This window comes from Mobula hypostoma, chromosome 1 (assembly GCF_963921235.1).
Source record: "Mobula hypostoma chromosome 1, sMobHyp1.1, whole genome shotgun sequence".
In the NCBI taxonomy this organism is placed as follows: domain Eukaryota; kingdom Metazoa; phylum Chordata; class Chondrichthyes; order Myliobatiformes; family Myliobatidae; genus Mobula; species Mobula hypostoma.
In genome coordinates this window covers 179,853,192-179,874,023 of record NC_086097.1, presented here as the reverse complement: position 1 = coordinate 179,874,023, position 20,832 = coordinate 179,853,192, and the positions used below count along the sequence as shown (strand labels likewise).

The window sequence follows — 20,832 nt, the reverse complement described above, 5'->3', positions numbered from 1 at the left end:
AAAGGTTATGAAATGATCTTTTGCAAATTTATAATTTTTGGTCTGAAATAGCTTGAACCTTCCAGCTCCTTTCCCTGCTTCCTGTAGTGTGGTTGTGGGTTGCATTGTCTGCTCTGTGGGGAACGGTTGCTCCTTTCAGGGTGGTGGAGTTGAGCACTTTCCCTTACGCTGCTCTTGACTGCTTTTCTCTTCTCAGCCAGCAGTGATCATGTCTGTCACTGTGACTTCTCCTAATCTGTTCCGCATAATCTTCCGTTACAAGAGCCGTGCTCCCAAGCCTGTTAGAGGAAGGATCTCAGTCACTGAGGAAGTAAATGTTGACTCTTGCTGTAACTGTAAGTGGCTTCTTTTCTGCATCTGCTTTCCCCACTTACAATCTGCACTTAACCTACTAACTCCTGCCCTACTTATCCCCATGGGGTGACTGTGAAGGATCTCCTCTCACCGGGATGACTGTTGTTCTGCACGGGATCCCGGAACTCTACTTTCTCTGAAGCTCACACACCAGTCATGTGTTAATTAACTTCACTTTTGCAGAGTAACGTGAGGGTAACAGTGCATGTGAACGGTAGAAACCGCAATTTATTCCGCATCACCCTCCGATATATTAACCCGGGATTCACTACAGTATATGGTCGCCTGACAGTTTACCAAGTCCAACAAGGCACAGGTAAGCCACAGAAGGTTCAAATCTCACCAGTCTATTTTGATTGCCAACTATGGTAAGTAATAAAAATATGCTTTTTTTTGCATCTTCTGTGTTTTGTCCAAAGCACTGAAAGCTGAGTGTGTATGGGTAATGGGCGGGGTAAATAGAGATGCTCCTGCAAGCTAGTTCACAGGGGATTCTGGTTCTTTTGGGTGCCAATTTGCAACCCTTCCACCCAACCCACTAACCCACCAGCCACTGGTCACTTGACATACAGTACCCATCCTCACAGCAGCCACTTGCCTGCAACCAATCAGAGAGAGGGTGAATTATAAATTACACGATTAAGTGATTATTGATGAAGGTTAAACAACTTTTCTCTGACCTGTAAAATATATTTCAGAAACCACTAAAAAAGGACTTTCTGAAAAGAAAGATATTAATAGGCCTGGCTGCTTCGGCCTTTTTAAACCAAAGCAAAATCCTGCGGATGCTGGGAATCTGTAATCAAATCAGAAGTTCTCCAAGTGGCATCTGCAAAGAGGGAAAAACGTAGATGATAGAACCAGCTCATCAGCCTACCACATCCTTGTTAACCTTGATGCCAGGTTAAATAATCCCATCTGCCTGCACATAGTCCATATTCCTTGCATTCCTTGCCTATTCATATGTCTGTCTAAATGCCTCTTAAACATTGTTATTGTATTTGCCTTCACCACTATCCCTGGCAATGTGTTCCAGCATCCACCATACTGCGTTCAAAAAAAAACTTGCCTCATACTCCTTTAAACTTCCTATCTCTTGACTTAAACCTGTGCCCAATGTTTATGAAGCCCCATGTTGCTTTTCTGATAGTTGACATTTCTACGTGGGGAAAAGATTCTGACTGTCTACTCTATCTTGGCTTTCATAATCTTATAAATCTCTATCAGGTCTTCTCTCAGCCTCTGCCGCACCATTTTGCCCAACCTCTTCTGATAGCTCATGCTCTCTAATCCAAGCAGCATCCTGGTAAACTCCTTCTGTATCTTCTCGCAAGCCATCACATCCTTCCTGTAATGGGGCAACCAGAACTGTACACAATACACCAACCATAGTTTTATAAACACAAAATAATCTACACAAGTCCTGACGAAGGGTTCCGGCCCGAAACATCGACCGATCTTTTCCACGGGTGCTGCCCGACCTGCTGAGTTCCTCCAGCATGTTGTGAACCATAGTTTTATAGATCCCTGTCTTCCTCACTGGGAAACCACAGTCTGTACAGATCAGAAATAACATCTCCTCCTTGCCGACAATCAACACTGGCGCACCTCAGGGGTGTGTGTTTATCCCACTGCTCTGCTCTCTCTACACCCATGATTGCGTGGCTCAAATTCTATCTCTAATTCCGCCAACGACACAACTATTGTTGATAGAAGTTCATATGGTGACGAGGAGTTGTATTACAACAACGAACTTCAACTCAACGTTGGTAAGACCAAAGAATTGAATGTGGGCTTCAGGAAGGGGAGGTCAAGGAACCACACACCGGTCCTCACCAAGTGGAAAGGCTGAGCAATTTCAAGCTCCTGGGTGTGAACATCTCTGAGGATCTATCCTGGGCCCAACATGATGTAATTACAAAGGAGGCACAACAGCAGCTATATTTCTATATATTCCAAGTTTTAGGTGACTTTCTGCCACTAAAGCACTCACAAATTTCAACACATGTACCGTGGACAACATTCTAACTAGTTGTATCACCATCTGGTATGTCTCTGTACAGGATGGGAAAAAGCTGCAAAAAGTTGTAAGCTCAGCCTGCTTCATCATGGGCCCTAGCCTCCCCAGCATCGAGGGCACCTTCAAAAGGTGATGCCTCAGAAAGGAGGCATCCATCATTAAGGCCCTCCACCCACAGGACATGCCTTCTTCTCATCAAGGTGGGGGTACTGGAGCCTGAAGGCACACACTCAGTGTTTCAGGAACAGCTTTTTCCCCTCTGCCGTCAGATTTCTGAATGGTCAATGAACCCATGAACGCTACCTCACTGTTTGTTTCCTCTTGTTTACACTATTTACTTATTTTTTAATATGTACTTCTGATTGCATTTTATGTTCTTTTATAATGTATTGCTGCCATGAAACAACAAATTTCACGGTATATGCCAGTGATATTATACAGTATCTGATTCTAATATACAGGTGCATATCAGCTGATCGGCTGGTGGCGCAGTGAGATCAGCGCCAGGCTCAAGAACAGAGGTTCCTGAGTTCGATCCAGTGACAGACCGCCCCCGTGTGCACTCTCCATCCGCGCCGGGTTGATGTCGAGCTCGCAACTCGGCCTTGTAAAATAATACTGCGAAGTGTCTGTGTGAGGAGTGGCGCCCCACACAGCCTTTCAAACTGCACCTTGTAAGGCATGAAAATGCCCGACGCTGGCCTCTCAGGTCTGAGTCGATGTTGTTGTCATCATCATCATAATATCAGCTGTAGGTCAGACTTCCTTGTGCTTCTACTCATTGTGCTGACCAATGAAGGTGAGCACCTCACACACCTTTTTGTTCACAGTAGCTATTTGTGTGCTCTCTATCGGGGAGCTGAAGTCTTGGGCCCCAAGTTCTCTGTGTACTTCAGTGCTGTTGAGGGTACTGCCACTAGTTGCATACTTTCCTCTTACATTTAACCTCCCATAAGTGTAACATCTCATAATTGCCCAGATAAAACTTCATCTGCCATCTCCCCGCCCATATCAGTAACTGATCTGTATTCTGTTGTATTCTTTGACAGCCTTCTACAGTGTCCAGAACACCAGCAATCATTGTGGCATCTGTAAACTTACTACATAAAACGTAGAATGTGGAACATAGAACAGTACAGCAGAGAATAGTCCCTTTAGCTCACTTACTAACTTTCCATGTGCATTTTTGTCTAAGTAATATATCTATATCTGTCACAACTAGAACAGATCCCTGTGAAACACCATTGGTCACAAGCCTCCAGTCAGAATACCAGTTTTCCATCATTACATACCATCTTCTATGGGCAAGCCAATTTTGAATTCAAACTCTCAGATCAATGTGGTTCCTGTGCATCTTAACCTTCTGAGTCAGCCATGAGACTTGATGAGTTCTAGCTTGGCGAGTTCTACTCACCAAGTAAAAAAATCTTTCTCATATCCCTGCTGTGAAATTTTAAACTTGTGTTCCTTGGCATTGAACCACGTGCTAATGTCAAGAACTACATGCCTCCTGCTACCCCGTTGTAAAATTCTCTTCAGAGGTTTAAGGAGAGTGTCTGAGAGTGTTAACAATTATGGAGAGTTGTGATAAAGGGTATGGGGAGAAACCGCATCCTGTGGAAAGAGCATGTGGTGTCTCGGATTGAAGGTAATACACTAAAGAACCAGAGGAGAATGTATGTTTTGGGCTGTCAGCTGATCTGGCAATGTCCAGCATGGAAGGAGACAGATTTAACAGGTACTTTCAAGAAACTTTTAGATTAAAAATTGCAAAAGAAAATCTGCTATTAAGTGGTAATACAAAAACTGCAGATTCTGGAAATCTAAAATACAAGCAGAAAATGCTGGAAATACTCAACAGATCTGTCAGCATCTGTAGGTGAACCAGAAGTAATGTTTAATGTAGGAGATCCTTCATCAATCTGACAAAGGGTCTTAAATCTGAAATATTAACTCTGTTTCTCTTCCCTCTGATGCGGCCAGAGAGATTGTAAGGAGTACTGGACACAGCCCAGTCCATCGTGCAAACCAGCCTCCCCTCTACTGTGTCAATGTCCATTTCCCACTGCCTCCAGAAAGCTGCCAACATAATCAAATATTCCTCCCACCCCAGTCATTCTCACTTCTACCCCCTTCCATTGAGAAGATCATCCATTATTAAGGACCGACACTATTCAGAGCGTGTCCTCTTCTCAGTCCCATCGGAGAAGAGGTACTGTGGCCTGAAGACCCACACTCAACGATCCGGAAACAGCTTCTTCCCCTCCACCATCAGATTTCTGAACGGCTCACGAACCCAGGAACACCACCTTGTCATTCCTTTTGATGCACTTCTTATTTGTTTTGCAATTTATAGTGATTATATTTCTTTGTATTGTACTGTTGCCACAAAACAACGTTTCCTGTCCAATAAGGCAGTGATAATAATTCTGATTTTGATACAAAAGTTTGTAAACTCACACTACCAGGCCCAAGAACAGCTTCTATCCTGCTGTTATCAGACTTGAATGGATCTTTCATACACTAAAAAGCAGTTGATCTCTCTATCTACCTCTTTGTGGCTCTAGCACTTTATTAGTCTACCTGCGCTGCAATTTCTCTGTAACTGGAACATACTGTGTGTTCTGCATTTTTAACTGCCTTTGATGTATGAAGTGATCTTTCTGAATGGTATGCAAACAAAAGCTTTTCAGTGTACCTCAGTACATGTGACAATCATAAATCAATTACTAATTACCTGCTGAGTATTTCCAGCATTTCCTGCTTTTATTTTCCAAAGATTTCTGTCATTATTTAAGAAATCCACAAAGTTGGGACACTGGAATTGAACAATTTGGCCAAGTTCTATAATTGGCAGAGATATGGCCATGAGTCTACCCCAGATTACAGCGGGATTCCCTTCTTGAGAATTGTTCATAACCCAAACAGTTTGCTGTTCACAAATGTGTTCCCACGTGGCAGAGATGGCTGCAGAGGGGAGTGGTCCCGTAGTCTGGAGAAGCATTTTGGATATTGTTAGATATTGTTTTTCCATTTTTAATAATAAACCTGATATTAACAAATCTAGCCCAAGCCTAACTCAGGCTAATAATATTGATACTGTTTTAAAAGATTTTACTGCTGACAAAGAGACCAAATTCTAGCCAGTGTCATGAGCAGTTGCCAGCAACCACGCAACAGCCGGCAAATTCATCCTACCAGTCTCCCAAGCACTTTGTTTCTATGTTTGGATGACATAAGTTGGGAATGGTCTGTATATCAATCTATGCCTGTGAAAATCTGAAATACTTTGTAAGGGAAGTATCAGTGGAGATAAGGAAAGGCTGGAGATGCAAGAATTCTGGAGGAATGCACAAAGGAGACGGAGGAACTCAGCAGGTCAGACAGCATTTGAGAAGGGAAATGGACTTTATTGTTGCCAAACAATTGATACTAGAGCATACAATCATCACAGCAATATTTGATTCGATATACGAGTCTTCAAGCTCCTGAGCCTTCTCCCAGAGGGAAGAGGGAGGAAAAATGTGTTGGCTGGGTGGGTCATGGCCTTGATTATCCTGGCAGCACTGCTCCGACAGCATGCGGTGTAAAGTGAGTCCAAGGACGGAAGATTGGTTTGTGTGATGTGCTGGGCTGTGTTCACGATCTTCTGCAGCTTCTTCCGATCTTGGACAGGCCAACTTCCATACCAGGTTGTGATGCACCCTAGAAGAATGCTTTCTACGGTGCATCTATAAAAATTAGTGAGGGTTTTAGGGGACAGGCCAAATTTCTTTAGTTTTCTCAGGAAGTAAAGGTGCTGGTGGGCCTTCTTGGCAGTGGACTCTGCTTGGTTGGACCAAGTCAGGTCATTTGTGATACTGGCCCCGAGGAACTTAAAGCTTTTGACCTGTTCCACTTGTGCACCACTGATGTAAATAGGGTCGTGCAGTCTGCTACTCCTTCTGAAGTCAACAACCAATTCCTTCGTCTTGCTGACGTTGAGGGATAGGTTATTGTCTTTGCACCATGCCAGCAGGTTCTTAATTTCCTCTCTGTACTCAAACTCATCATTACCCGAGAGACAGTTGATGTTTTGGTCAGGATCCTCATTTGCAGGACCTTTTTACTCCATAGATGCTGCTTGATCCCCTGAGTTCTTCCAGCACCTTTGTGTGTTGCATTGGAATTATCAATGTCAGGTGCCACAGAGTGAACGTTCAAACTCTGGGTCAAATATTCATGCTCTAAATCTCAACCTCTCATTGTCTGTCTCTTCACTAGTGACCTGGTCTATTCACGTTCTTTGCAGTGTCTCCGCAGACAAAAGAGATCATCTTTGCTCGCAGTAAGGAACCTTCTTTCGTTACTGTCTCAAGGAGCAACTACGGTGACCCTTTCGTGTTCACTCCTGGAAGTTGGACTGTCAGCATTGAGGCAGAGGGCGTGCTGTTGGTGAGGGACAGCCCTGGGAATTCTGCACTGCAATATTCAATATGTAACACAGGGCAGTCCCCGGGTTGCAATAGGGTCCATTTCTGTAAGCTGTCCATTAGTGAGAAACAAACAGAAACACAATCAGAATCAGGTTTATTGTCACTGTCACTGTTTCCAATAGAGAATAGGAGATAGAGGCAGAAGATATGGGAATAGCAGCCGCTAACCAGTCTCACTGACTCAGCAAGGGAGTGAGTGAGTACACCCAGCTCTGTTGTGCCTCATACAGCCCCCGAAAGGTGTGGCTCAAGATGTTGGGGGTTGTGGCTGGGAAAGAGAGGGCACGTGGAGATGCCCCATTCCTACCAGGCAGAAGGCACCTCCAATCCCATGGCAGCTGGCAGATCCGTCCCATCTGTCTCCTGAATGCTTGATCCCATGTACACAGGATCAGTAAACTGGGCATTTGTAACCCAAGAAGGACCTGTACATTAATCAGCACAAGTCTGCACCTGAGGGCAGATCTGGTAGAGGTTTGTAAGATTATGAGAGGCATAGATGGACGGCCAGTACTTCATCTCAGGGTTGAAATGTCTCATACCAGGATGCATTATTATGAGGCATCATGCATCGTAGATGAGGGGATTAAGTTCAGTGGAGATGTGTGGGGCAAGTTTTGCCTGCAGAGAGTATTTGCTGTGGGGAATGCACTGCGAAGGGCAGTGGGGGAAGCAGATATGAGAAGGGTGTTCCGAAGTTTCTTAGCCAGGCAGCTGAAGGTGCAGGAAAGGAAGGGGTACGGACATTGTGCAGGCAGAAGGAACAGTTTAGTTAGTTAGATTACTAGTTCAATTAGCTGGGCACCACACTGTGGGCCAAAGAACCTGTTTCTGTATGTTTCTATGTCTGGCCCAGTTCCATTGTCCAGCTGATTGCCTAACATATCTGTGTCTCTTTAATTCTACCCACCAGGATTATCTGGTCCTGCTGCCCAGTGAATATTATGAAGCTCCCATTTTGCAATTTCAAGTGACAGAACCCTGCCTGTACACAGCTGAACCAATGCAACGGGGCCAAAAGTAAGTGAACATAGATGTACGTCATTGAGTCATACAGCATGAAAACAGGCCATTCAGCCCAAGTCGTACATGCTGACCAAAATGTTTACCTGAGCTACATTTTTGCCTGCACAACTGGTTCAGGCCCTCTAAACCCTTCCTATCTATGTACTTGTCCAAATGTTTTTCTGACATTCTAATTTTACTTGCGTCTGGCAGCTCACTCTGTATACACACCACCCTCTGTGTGAACAGTTGCCCGTCAGGTTCCCTTTAACTCGTTCTTTCTCCTTAAACCTTAAACCCGTGACCTCCTGTTTTAAACTTCCCTACCCTGGGGAAAAGACTGTGACCATTCCTCTTATCTTTGCATCTCACGATTTCATGAACTTCTACAAGGTCACCCTCCTGCCGTTTATGCTGAAGGGGAAAAAGACCCTGCCACCCAATCTCTCCTTATAACACAAAGTCTCCAGTCCTAGTAACATCCTCATGAATAATATCTTCATCCTTTCCAAGTAAATAAAGCTCTGTAAACATTAAAGAAAAAAGATGTAAAAAATGTAGATTCATAGTTACACAGATGGAAACAGGCCGTTTGCCTAACTGGTCCATGCTGTCCTAGGTGCCTGTATAAACTAGTCAGGTTTACCTGCGTTTAGTCCATATCTCTCTAAACCTTTTCCATTTTAGTGCATAGAACATAGAATAGTAGAGAACAAGAACAGGCTCTTCGGCCTGTGATGTCTGACCTGATTACAATAACAAAATAAACGAAATCCCTTTTGCCTGTACCTGATCCATATTCCTCCATTTCTCCATACATGTTAGTCCATATTAGTATGTATAAAATCCTCTTAAATGTCACTGTTGTATCTCCTACCACTGCCACTGTCAAATCATCCCAGGAACCCACAAGTCTATGTAAAAAAAAAGCCCCCACCTTAAATTCACACCCTCTAGTTTAGACATTTCAACCCTGGTAAGAATATTGACTGAATATCCTATCTGCGTCTCCCATAATTTTATAAACCTCTATCAGGTTTGGTCTCATCGTTCAACACTGCAGAGACCTGTGAAAATGTCTTTTAAATGGTTGCTGCTAAATTTTAATCTAAATAATTAAATAAATATGGAACTTTTTAAAAAGAAGTAACTGGTATCAGAGTCAGGTGAAAACCAATTAATGTCCTTCAGGGGAGGAAATCTCCTGTCCTTACTCTGTCTGATCCAGACCCATCAATTTTCAGGGGTGTTTAGGGATAGATGATAACTGCTGGCTTTGCCAGTGTTGTCCACATCCCATGGATGAATAAAGAAAAAAATGCTTCTTATGAATTAAAGGCTCAGATTAGCTTTGAATACTTATTAAAGATAGACTGTGTTATTAGTTTGCATCAATCTGCTGGAGGAACTCTGCATGCGGAGCAGCATCTGTGAGGGGTAAGGAAGAGATGATGTTTCGGTTTGAAACACTGCATTGGGACTCATCTTAGGAACCTGGAGTGGTGTGAGAGAGGATGGGAGAACAAAAAGGGCTGGGATGAAGAGTCAGGAGGGAAAGAGAGGAGAGAAGGTTGATGAGGGAGCAGTATACACCGTCCAGAAATGATACAGAGCTGTTCCCTCCTCCGAACTGCTGATATCAGTACTGATGCAGGATTCACACCCGAGACATCAACAATTCCCCCTGTAGATGCTGCTTTACTGGCTGAGATCCTCCAGCAGATTGTGTGTTGCTCCAAATTCCAGCATCTTGTGCTGTCTAATGGTCTTGACTGTTACTTCTTCTTAACAGCTGCTTGCTATACAAGTACCTGCCCCTGGACTCTTTCCCAGCTGTAGGAGTCAATGATGGTATGTACAGAGTGGACGGCAAACGGCAGACTACAGACCAGCTGCTAACATCTGCCCAGGCAATAATGGCTGACCTTACTGGCAGACAGGTGCTAATGAACACCTCATTTACCTTCCACTTGGCCGCGTGGTTTCTTGTTTACTCTCGTGCTTAGACTTTTGAACAAAGGGATCTGGGGTGCACATCCACAGATCCCCTCAAAGTTGCCACGCAAGTTGGTGGGGTAGTTAAGAAGTTGTGTGCTGTGATGGCCTTCATTATTCGGGGGACTGAGCTCAAGAGCCGTGAGGTAATGTTGCAGCTCTGCAAAATTTTGGTTAGACCATACTTGGAATAATGTGTTCAGTTCTGGTCCCTTCATTATAGGAAGGATGTGGAGGCTTCAAAGAGGGTGCAGAAGAGATTTACCAGGCTACTGACTGGATTAGAGGGCATGTTTTATGAGGAAGGGTTGAGAAAGAGAGAGCTTTTCTCTTTGGAGCAAAGGAAGATGAAAGGTGATTTGTCAGAAATGTATAACCGAATGTATAAACAATTAACCAATTTCCCCCGAGATCAATAAAGTATGACTATGACTATAAGATGATAAGAGGCGTGGGTTGTGTGGGCAGTCAGATACTTTTTCCCAGGGAGGAAATGGCTAATAGGAAGGAGACTAATTTTAAGGAGATGGGATACAAGGCAGATAATTTCTGAAGAGTATTGATAATGGCTGGGATTACCTGTTTTGTAAAGACACTGCCAGAAGAAGGCAATGGAAAACCACTTCTGCAGAAATATTTTCCAAGAACAATCACAGCCGTGGAGACCATGATCATCCACATCATAGGACATGGCACGTGGTGATGATGATGATGGAGGTAAAAGCAGGGGGTTGACAGAGATGGCTCTTCTACACAGAATGATAGGTTCATGATACCTGCTGGCAGGAGTGGTAGTAGAGGCAGTCACAATAGGGGCATTAAAGGGATTCTTAGATGGGCACATGAATGAAAGAAAAATGGAGGGAAGGGTTGATCTTAAAAGTCAGCACAACATTGTGGGCTGAAGGACCTGCACTGTGCTGTACTTTGCTGTGTTCTGTGTTTCTGATCAAAGTTTTGATATTAGCAAGTGTGTTGTGCTAACTATGCACCACATTTATTTCAGTAAATGCAGTTTATATGGCTGCACTGGTTGTTAAGACAATATGGCATGCTTGCTGTACTAGACAAGGCACTGAGTTCAAGAGACAGGTAGCCGTGAGAAGATGGCATAGCTTGGATAGTGGGGATCTTTGATGTTCAGTATTGCCTTCTTGAGGCAGTACCTCCTGCAGAGTCATCGATGGGAGGGAAGGTTGTGCCTGTGAGGTATTAAGCAGAACCCACTACTCCGCAGCTTTTTATGTTCCTGCATATTGAAATTACTCTACCAGGCCTGTCAGTATACTTTCAGCAATACACCTGCAGAAGTTTGTGAGAATATTTGGTGACAAGCTGAACCTGCTGAACCTCCTAAGATGCTTCTGTGTCTTCCTTGTGATTGCATCTATGTGCTGGGCCCAGGATAGATCATCCAATATGTTAGCGTGCAGGAGTTTAAAGCTGTGACTCTCTCCACTGCCAATTCCCTATGGTCTAAACAAAGTTTTACACAATTGCAACACGGACATTTGAAATAAAAATGGAAATTGCTGGAAATGTTCAGCAGGTTGGGCCACACTTGTGGAAAAGGAAACAGTTAACGTTTTGGGTGAAGACCCTTCATGAGAACAAGGATTGCATTGCATGATAACAGCGGAAGACCTGGAGCCTCCTTTCCTGGAGGTAATTCTCCACTAAGATTCTGATGTTAGAACAGTACAGCACACTACAGGCCCTTCAGCCCACAATGTTGTGACAACCCTTTAACCTACTCCAAGATCAATCTAACCCTTCCCTCCCACATTTTTCTTTCATCCATATGCCTATCTAAGAATCTCATAAATGTCCCTAACGTACCTGCCTCTATCATCATGCTTTGCGCTGTGTTCCACACACCCACCATTCTGTATTTAAAAAAGAAACAACCTCTGACATGCCCACTATACTTTCCTCCAATCACCTTAAAATTATGCCCCTCATATTAGCCATTTCCACCCTGGGAAAGTCATTAGCTGTCCACTCTATCTATGCCTCTTATCATCTTATACACTTGTATCAAGTCCTTTGCTCTGAAGAGAAAAGCCCTAGTTTGCTCAACCTTTCCTCATAAGACATGCACTCTATCTAGGCAGCATCCTGGTAAATCTCCACTGCACTTTCTCTAAAGCTTCCTATAATGAGGGAACCAGAACTGAACACATTATTCCAAGTGTGATCTAACCAGATTACCTTGTAGCTCTTGAAACAAGCCCCCAGCTAATGAAGACCATCATGCCATACGCCTTCTTTACCACCCTATCAACCTGCGCAACATCTCTGAAGGATCTGTGGACATATACCCCATGATCCCTCTATTCCTTCACACGTCTGAGAATCTTGCCTTCAAGCACTCTGCCTTCAAGTTCAACCTTCCAAAGTGAATCACTTCACACTTTTCCAGATTGAATTCCATCTGCCACTTCTCAGCCCAGCCCATTGTAACCTACAACAACCTTCTACTCAATGTACAACACCACCAATCACCAACACCACCACCACGAGGCTCTTACTGCCCCCAGTTCAACTCTTCTCCAAGTTGTGGTGCTGGGATCTCCAACAGCAACTTAACACAGACACCTGAGGGAGCACAGGAGTTGTATGTGAGAGGGAAACCAGTCAGTGTTTCTGATTGAAGTTCCTCTGTCTGAACTGATTGCCAGGCTTTACAGCATTTTGATCGTCACACACTTCTCCTCTCACCAGGTTCAAGTGCGGTTTAGGATTCAGCTTCCTCAGCCAGGACAGTATGTTCTTGTCCTTGAATATGCTCGCCAAGGAGAGGGGATACAGTACCTTGATGTAGCACAGCATGGCCCTCCGGATACGGCCGCTCATGGGAAGTTTAACCTGTACAGCTGCAGATACAGGTAGGATATAGCAGGATATTGATTCCCCCAGGATCAATAAAGTATGACTATGACTACTATGAGTGACTGCTCGTCAAAAATGTGGGAAACTTGTTCAGATTCTGTGGCTTAAACGCAGCAGGTTAATCCAGGAAGCTGTCGATTAAAAATGCCATGGGAAGACTTTCCTAGTGATAGCTTTTCCCCAGGGAAATGAAGGGTTGTGTTTATTTATTTACAGATACAGCACGGTAACAGGCCCTTCTGGCCCAAAGTGTTACGACATGCACCCAACCGTGCCAGTGCCTGAGGTTTTGACGGTCTAACTCCTCGGAGTAGGGATAGCTGGTGCAGCCCCTTTAAAGATTCAGGACAGTCCCGCTAATTGGCAGCCAAGAATTGAGTATGTAAACTGAGGTTCGGTACTCAACCGTAAGCTCTACTAGTAAGTTCACCGAGTGTTCGATTTGTGCTCTGTTCTCGATCCACTTTGATACCGTGTCTCAATGGAGTTTGATAAGGAAGCATGGGATCCAAGGGGACATTGCTTTGTGGATCCAGAACAGGCTTGCCCACAGAAGGCAAAAATTGGTTGCAGATGGGTCATATTCTGCATGGAGGTCAGTCACCAGTTGTGTGCCTCAGGGATCTGTTCTGGGACCCTTGCTCTTCGTGATTTTTATAAATGACCTGAATGAGGAATTGAAGGGATGGGTTAGTAAGTTTGCTGATGACACAAAGGTTGGGGGTGTCGTGGATAGTGTTTAGGGCTGTCAGAGGTTACAGCGGGACATCGATAGGATGCAAAACTGGGCTGAGAAGTGACAGATGGAGTTCAACCCAGATAAGTGTGAAGTGGTTCATTTTGGTAGGTCAAATATGATGGCAGACTATAGTATTAATGGTAAGACTCTTGGCAGCGTAGAGGATCAGAGGGATCTTGGGGTCCAAGTCCATAGGACGCTCAAAGCAGCTGCGCAGGTTGACTCTGTGGTTAAGAAGGTATATGGTGTATTGGCCTTCATCAATTGTGGAATTGAATTTAAGAGCCGAGAGGTAATGTTACAGCTATATAGGACCCTGGTCAGACCCCACTTGAAGTAGTGTGCTCAGTTCTGGTCACCTCACTACAGGAAGGATGTGGAAGCCATAGAAAGGGTGCAGAGGAGATTTACAAGGATGTTGCCTGGATTGGGGAGCATGCCTTGTAGGTTGAGTGAACTTGGCCTTTTCTCCTTGGAACGATGGAGGATGAGAAGTGACCTGATAGAGGTGTATAAGATGATGAGAGGCATTGATCGTGTGCATAGTTAGAGGCTTTTTCCCAGGGCTGAAATGGTTGCCACAAGAGGACACAGGTTTAAGGTGCTGGGGAGTAGGTACAGAGGAGATATCAGGGGTAAGTATTTTACTCAGAGAGTGGTGAGTGTGTGGAATGGGCTGCTGGCAACGGTGGTGGAGGTGGATACGATAGGGCCTTTTAAGAGACTTTTGGGTAGGTACATGGAGCTTAGAAAAATAGAGGGCTATAGGTAAGCCTAGAAATTTCTAATGTAGGGACATGTTCAGCACAACTTTGTGGGCCGAAGGACCTGTATTGTGCTGTAGTTTTCTATGTTTCTATGACACCACGTCTCGATCCTTGCTTTGGTTACTCGTGCAGTTGGGTCCAAACCATCCTCGTAAGGTCTCTCATCACAGTGTGATTGTGTCAACATGGACCCAGTGGGATATTGGAGCCTTTTGTGAGCTGTGGGCAACCACAGCGAAAAGGTTTCAAGACAGAGCCTGGAGATACGTGACCTCCAGGTCACCAAGTGCCAACCATTGCAGGGAGGAAGCCACAGTCACTCAAGAGAGGCTGTTGGTCACTATGGAGCCAATCCATCTTCCAACCCCAGAGAGATTCGACGGTGTCCGGGCTGTTGGCGTGGCTTCCTCATCTAATGCTCATTAGTGGTTGAACTCCAGCCATCCCAGTTCCCTTTGGAGTGCAGAAAGTTAGTCTTCATTATCTCTCTTCGGACTGGAAGAGCCCTGGCCTGGGCCTCTATGCACTGAGAATGAAAGTCAGAGGTTTGTTCAGATTTGGAGGAGTTCATGGCCCCATAAGGAAGGTGTTTCATCACCCTGATGGAGCCAGCCGAGCCTTGGACCACCTGATGAAGATTCGACAGGGTGGAGGGTCACCATGAGGAAGGAGTTTCATCACCCCGATGAAGCCAGCTGAGCCTTGGACCGCCTGATGAAGATTCGACAGGGTGGAAGGTCAGCAGCTCACTACAAGATTGAATTTTGGACGGCCCAAGAGAGTGGCTGGAATGGGGAGGCCTTGCCCACAATAATCATCTGGCAGAGGAAAAGTGGGACACATTAAGAGATCAAAGAGTGATAGCCCTAGCCCTGACTCAATCTATTGTTGTTCCATCCCCCAAAAGGCATGATTAGATACTCATGGTGCCCTATCGGTGTTTTGAATACTGTATTCCACTCGTCACCTTCCTTTATGTGAACCAGGTTGTACGCAGTCCACAAATCCAGCTTCAAGAGTACTCTTGCCCCTTGGAGAATCTTGAAGGCAGTGTTCATGAGTGGAAAAGGGTAACGATTCTTGACCAATGTGCAATTCAACCCTCTATAATCAATGCATGACTGCAGGCTCCTGTCCTTTTTTCGATACAAAGAAGAAAAGGCTGAAACACCAGCCCGTTAGTCCCACCGCCACCCAGGTTTGTTGATGGGGAACAGGTCTTCGCCATAAGTAGAATTGTGGATTCATTAACTGTTCAGGGTGTTCGCAGTTCTTTGTGGACTGGGAAGGATTCAGACCTGAGGAATGGTGCTGGGTGTCTGAAGGGGATTTGACTCTCATCCACAGCTACAATCATCGTTTCTCTGAGCAGCCAGGGCCATCAGGAGTTGGCCACTAGGGATGGTGTCCTTTTATGACATGAACCAAACCATGCCTGCTTTCTGGGTTTAGAAGCTCTAACATCCTTGTCCAATGTTATTTGTTGGGAAGTTGGATTCAGCTGGAAACAGGATGGCTTGTGTAGAGTCACTGGGCTGAAAGCTTCCTTGGCTCAATGAATCGTAGTACTGATCTAGCAGGGAAGGAGGCTGTTTGGTCTGTCATGTTCATACTGTTTGCATATGGTACCAAACCAACAGTCCCATTCCTCCACTCCTTCCCTATTGTCCTGCAACACACCCTCTCTCCAGTGCCTGTCCAAATACCTTTGAAGTCCCTTAACATCGGATTATCAGCTGCACCTTGAGTCGCCTCCTAACGGGGTCCTGATCCTGTCACAATCTGTTGCTCTTCTCTTACCCCTCCTGCACCATGACAGCACCAGTCTGCCTAATGATATGAACATGCTGAATGTTTGTACTTATGGGAGATGTTTCTGTGTCTGTGTGTGTTTACTGCAGTTTCTTCTGTCGGAGTGTGGCAATTGACCACCAGAATCGCATTGCAATATTCGAATTGTCTTCTGACGCTGAGCTCCATCTACAGGGAACATCCATCAGCTTTTTACTAGTAAGTTCATCTGTTCCTGCACTGTGTGCGTGTGTGTGTGTGTTAGTTTATTGTTATCATATATGCCATGATAAGTTTCTGTTTTGCCTGCAGTGCTTGCATCGAGATAGTGAAAAAGTCAAAGTTGGCTTTATTGTTGTATGTACAGGTGCAATGTCGAACATACTTGGCAGTAGCATCACAGGCACATGGCATCAGATAAGCAGCAGTCACAAGGGAAACATAAAAATTGTACGCAATTTTTACAGGAAAACACAATTGGAACAAAGTCCGAAGTGACAAGGTGATCAGAGTGTTGCTAGACTGCCGTGATTAGAAACATAGAAAACCTACTGCACAATACAGGCCCTTCGGCCCACAAAATTGTGCTGAACATGTCTCTACTTTAGAAATTAGATTAGATTAGATTAGATCAGCGGTCCCCAACCACCGGGCCGCAAAGCATGTGCTACCGAGCCGCGAGGAAACGATATAATTTGGCGATAGGAGTTAGCTGCACCTTTCCTCATTCCCTGTCACGGCCACTACTGAGCTTGAATGCGCGTGAGGTCATTACACGCGCGTCATCCATGTCAGCGCAGGAAGGAGATCAATTCCTCGAGCTTGCAAATGACAGCGGGCTGAAAAGTTTGTTTGACATAACATCTCTGCCGGCATTCTGGATCAAAGTCAAGGCTAAATATCCTGAGATAGCCACGAAAGCACTGAAAACGTTGCTTCCATTTCCAACATATCTCTGCAATGAATGCAACAAAAATTAAATTGTGGAATAGACTGGACATACGGAACCCCCTTCGAGTATCGCTGTCTCCCATCACCCCTCGATGGGACCGTCTTGTTGCAGGGAAACAAGCCCAGGGCTCCCACTGATTCAGCGATATTGGTGTGTTGCAATGATTTTATATGTTCATACGGGGAAAATATGTGCTGTGTGTTTAATATCCAAACGTTACTTAAAATGTTATGATGCTATTGACTTGTATAACCATATAACAATTACAGCACGGAAACAGGCCATCTCTCCCCTTCTAGTCCGTGCTGAACGCTACTCTCACCTAGTCCCACCAACCTGCACTCAGCCTATAACCCTCCATTCCCTTCCTGTCCATATACCTATCCAATTTTTCTTTAAATGATAATATCGAACCTGCCTCTACCACTTCTACTAGAAGTTCATTCAACACTTACTTCAAGCTCCCCTGATAATTGACTTATCGCTATATTCATGCGAGGAAAATATGCGCTGTGTGTTTAATATTAAATTCGTTAGATAAACCCTTTTAGAAACAAAATTGAGTGTATTAGCCACTTATCACCTATATTGTGTTCGTGATTAACACCCACCCCCCGAACAGAATCGCCAAAAATGATTTGTGGAAAAGAATCGGCACGAACACCCATGCGCAAATCACGCATGCGCACTGGTGCTCGCGCAAGGCTTCATGGTCATTGTAGTCTTTCTCTGGGTAAACCCAACGTATTTGACTGCTACTCTTCTTCATTGGCAACCCTACCACCACCCCCCTCCCCCCACCGGTTGGCCGGTCCGCAAGAATATTGTCAATATGAAACTGGTCCGCAGTGCGAAAAAGGTTGGGGGCCCCTGGATTAGATTATGAGGACACGCTGTCCACTTTTATTGTCATTTAGTAATGGATGCATTAAGAAACGATACAATGTTCCTCCAGAATGATATCACAGAAACACAAGACAAACCAAGACTAAAAGAACTGACGAAAACCACATAATTATAACATATAGTTACAACAGTGCAAAGCAATACCGTAATTTGATAAAGAACAGACCATGGGCACGGTAAAAAAAAGTCTCAAAGTCTCTCGAAAGTCCCATCATCTCACGCAGACGGTAGAAGGAAGAGAAACTCTCTTCCTGCCGTGAAACTCCAGTGCCGCAAACTTACCGATGCAGCACCCCGGAAGCACCCAACCACAGATGACTCTTGAGTCCATCCAAAAACTTCGAGCCTCCAACACCGAGCACTGAGCACTATCTCTGCTGAGCGCTTCAACCCCGGCCCCAGCAATAGGCAAAGCCGAGGATTTGGGGCCTTCCCCTCCGGAGATTCTCAATCGCACAGTAGCAACGGCAGCGAAGCAGGCATTTCAGAAGTTTCTCCAGATGTTTCTCCATGCTTCTCACGTCTGTCTCCATCAAATCAGGATTGTGCACAGTACCTACTTACCAAATACGATATCATTCACCGGAGAGGCCGCACGCGCTGCGTCGTGCCGCCATCTTCTCCTCCCCCACTAATTACTAGGCTTACCTATAGCCCTCTATTTTTCTAAGCTCCATGTACCTATCCAAAAGTCTCTTAAAAGACCCTATCGTATCCGCCTCCACCACCATTGCTGGCAGGCCATTCCATGCACTCACCACTCTGAGTAAAAAAACTTACCCCTGACATCTCCTCTGTACCTACTTCCAAGCACCTTAAAACTATGCCTTCTCGTGCTAGCCATTTCAGCACTGGGAAAAAGTCTCTGACTATCCACACAATCAGTGCCTCTCATCATCTTATACACCTCTATCAGGTCACCTCTCATCCTCCGTCGCTCCAAGGAGAAAAGGCCGAGTTCGCTCAACCTATTCTCATAAGACATGCTCCCCAATCCAAGCAACAATGCATTAGCATTGTGCTGGTTGGTTCTGAACTGTACAGTTGAAGGCAAGTAGCTGTTCCTGAACCTGGTGGTGTGGGTTAACAGTATGCAGAGAATAGTGTCACAGTTACAGAGGAAGTGCAGTGCAGGCAGACAAATAAGGTGTAAGGATAGAATGAAAAATCAAGAGGTTAGTTTTAGTGCACGAGAGAACTGTTCAGCCCACTGTATCTCTGCTGATCACCATGCCTACTTACACTAATTTCCCTCACCTCTGTTAGTTCCCCATCCCTCTATGCTCCACTCATTTTATGTCTCTGAAAGGTTGTTACTATTCTGCCATCACCATCCCCTCTGGCAGCGCATTCCAGGTACCAACGACTTGGTGTGAAAAATTTATCCGTCCGACCTCCTTTAAACCTGTGCCCTCTAGTTTTAGACACTCATAGCGTGGGAAACACACACTAGCTCTCTACTCCATCAATACCTCTATCACGTTGCCATTTAACCTCCCTTACTCCAGGGAAAACACTCCCGGACAATGGAGCCTCTTCTTATAAATTAATCCCTCCAATGCAGATAACATCCTTGTGAACCTTTCCTGCACCCCCACCAGCCTGTCACACCTTCACTGTGGTATGGCGACCGGAACAGCACACAGTACTGTATGCAGATTGCACCCTAAGTAGTGTTCCGCGCAACTGTAACGTGACATCCCAACTATTATCTTTTTACGTTTGCCTGTCTTTTCAATGTTCCAGCACCTGCCTCAGCCACTTCCTCTAACAGCTCAGTTACCCATCAAGTTCCTTTTTACCTCAGATACCAGGATAAGGGATGTCTCAGATCAAGTCCATGATATTCTCAAGGGGAGGGTAGGCAGCCAGAAGTCTTTGTACGTATTGGCACCAATGACATAGGTAGGAAAAGGGAAGAGGTCCTGGAGAGAGAATTTGGGGAGCTAGGTAGAAAGCTGAAAAACAGGACCTCCAGGGTAACAGTCTCTGGACTTCTGCCTGTACCACGAGCCAGTAAAGATAGGAATAGGATGATTTGGCGGATGAACACATGGCTGTGGAACCCTTGCAGGGGGCAGGGCTTCGGATTTCTGGATCATTGGGATCTCTTCTGGGGAGGTATGACCTGTGCAAAGGGACGAGTTACACCTGAACCCAAGGGGGAGAATTATCCCTGGGGGCAAGTTTGCTAGAGCTATTGGTGAGGGTAAACTATATTGGCAGGGTGTTGGGGACCGGAGTGATGGGGTTAGATTAGAGCTGTTAGTTTACAAGCAGAGGTCGTGTGCAGTGAAACTGTCAGGAAGGACATGGGCAAAAGGGCAGTCAATGGGATGAGTTGCAGTGTAACGGGGACAAAATCAAAAAGGCAGACAAGTACAAGACTGAAGATGTTATGTTTGCACGCAGTATATGGAATGAAGTAGATGGTCTTGTCGCGCAGTTAGAGATGGGTAGATATGATGTTGTGGGCATCAGCGAGTTGTAGCTGAAAGAAGATCATAGTTGGGAGCTTAACATCCAAGGGTACACATTGTATTGAAAAGACAGGCAGGTAGCCGAGGGGATGGGGTGGCTCTGTTAGTAAAAAAAAGAAATCAAATCCTTCAAAAGAAGTGACAAAAGTCTCAGAAGATGCAGAGTCCTTGTGGGTAGAGTAAAAAGACCCTCACGGGGCTCTGAACAGTTGCCAGGATGTGGGCTACAAATTACAACGGGAGATAGAAAAGGCAGGTATAAAGGGCAATGATACGATAGGGATTTCAATATACAGGTGGATTGGGAAAATTAGATTGGTGCTGGATCTCAAGACAGAGAATTTGCAGAATGCCTACAAGATTTTTTTTTTAGAACAGCTTGCTCAGAAATGCCATCTGGATGATCACCTGGTTGAGCCCACCTATTCTGGATTGAGTGTTGTATAATGAATTGGA

General features: G+C 45.0%; 1 protein-coding gene across 2 annotated transcripts in view; it reads left to right on the top strand.

Moving 5' to 3' along the window:
• The window catches only part of lama3 (laminin, alpha 3), a 321,185-nt gene that overhangs the window by 147,488 nt on the left and 152,865 nt on the right, over positions 1 to 20,832 (top strand). For both annotated transcript variants that reach the window (XM_063060575.1, XM_063060566.1), the window contains exons 23-28: positions 538 to 670; positions 6,666 to 6,808; positions 7,763 to 7,869; positions 9,647 to 9,794; positions 12,574 to 12,737; positions 16,149 to 16,257. In XM_063060575.1, the coding sequence (XP_062916645.1) occupies positions 538 to 670; positions 6,666 to 6,808; positions 7,763 to 7,869; positions 9,647 to 9,794; positions 12,574 to 12,737; positions 16,149 to 16,257 (804 nt within the window). The remainder of the gene's footprint in view (positions 1 to 537; positions 671 to 6,665; positions 6,809 to 7,762; positions 7,870 to 9,646; positions 9,795 to 12,573; positions 12,738 to 16,148; positions 16,258 to 20,832) is intronic.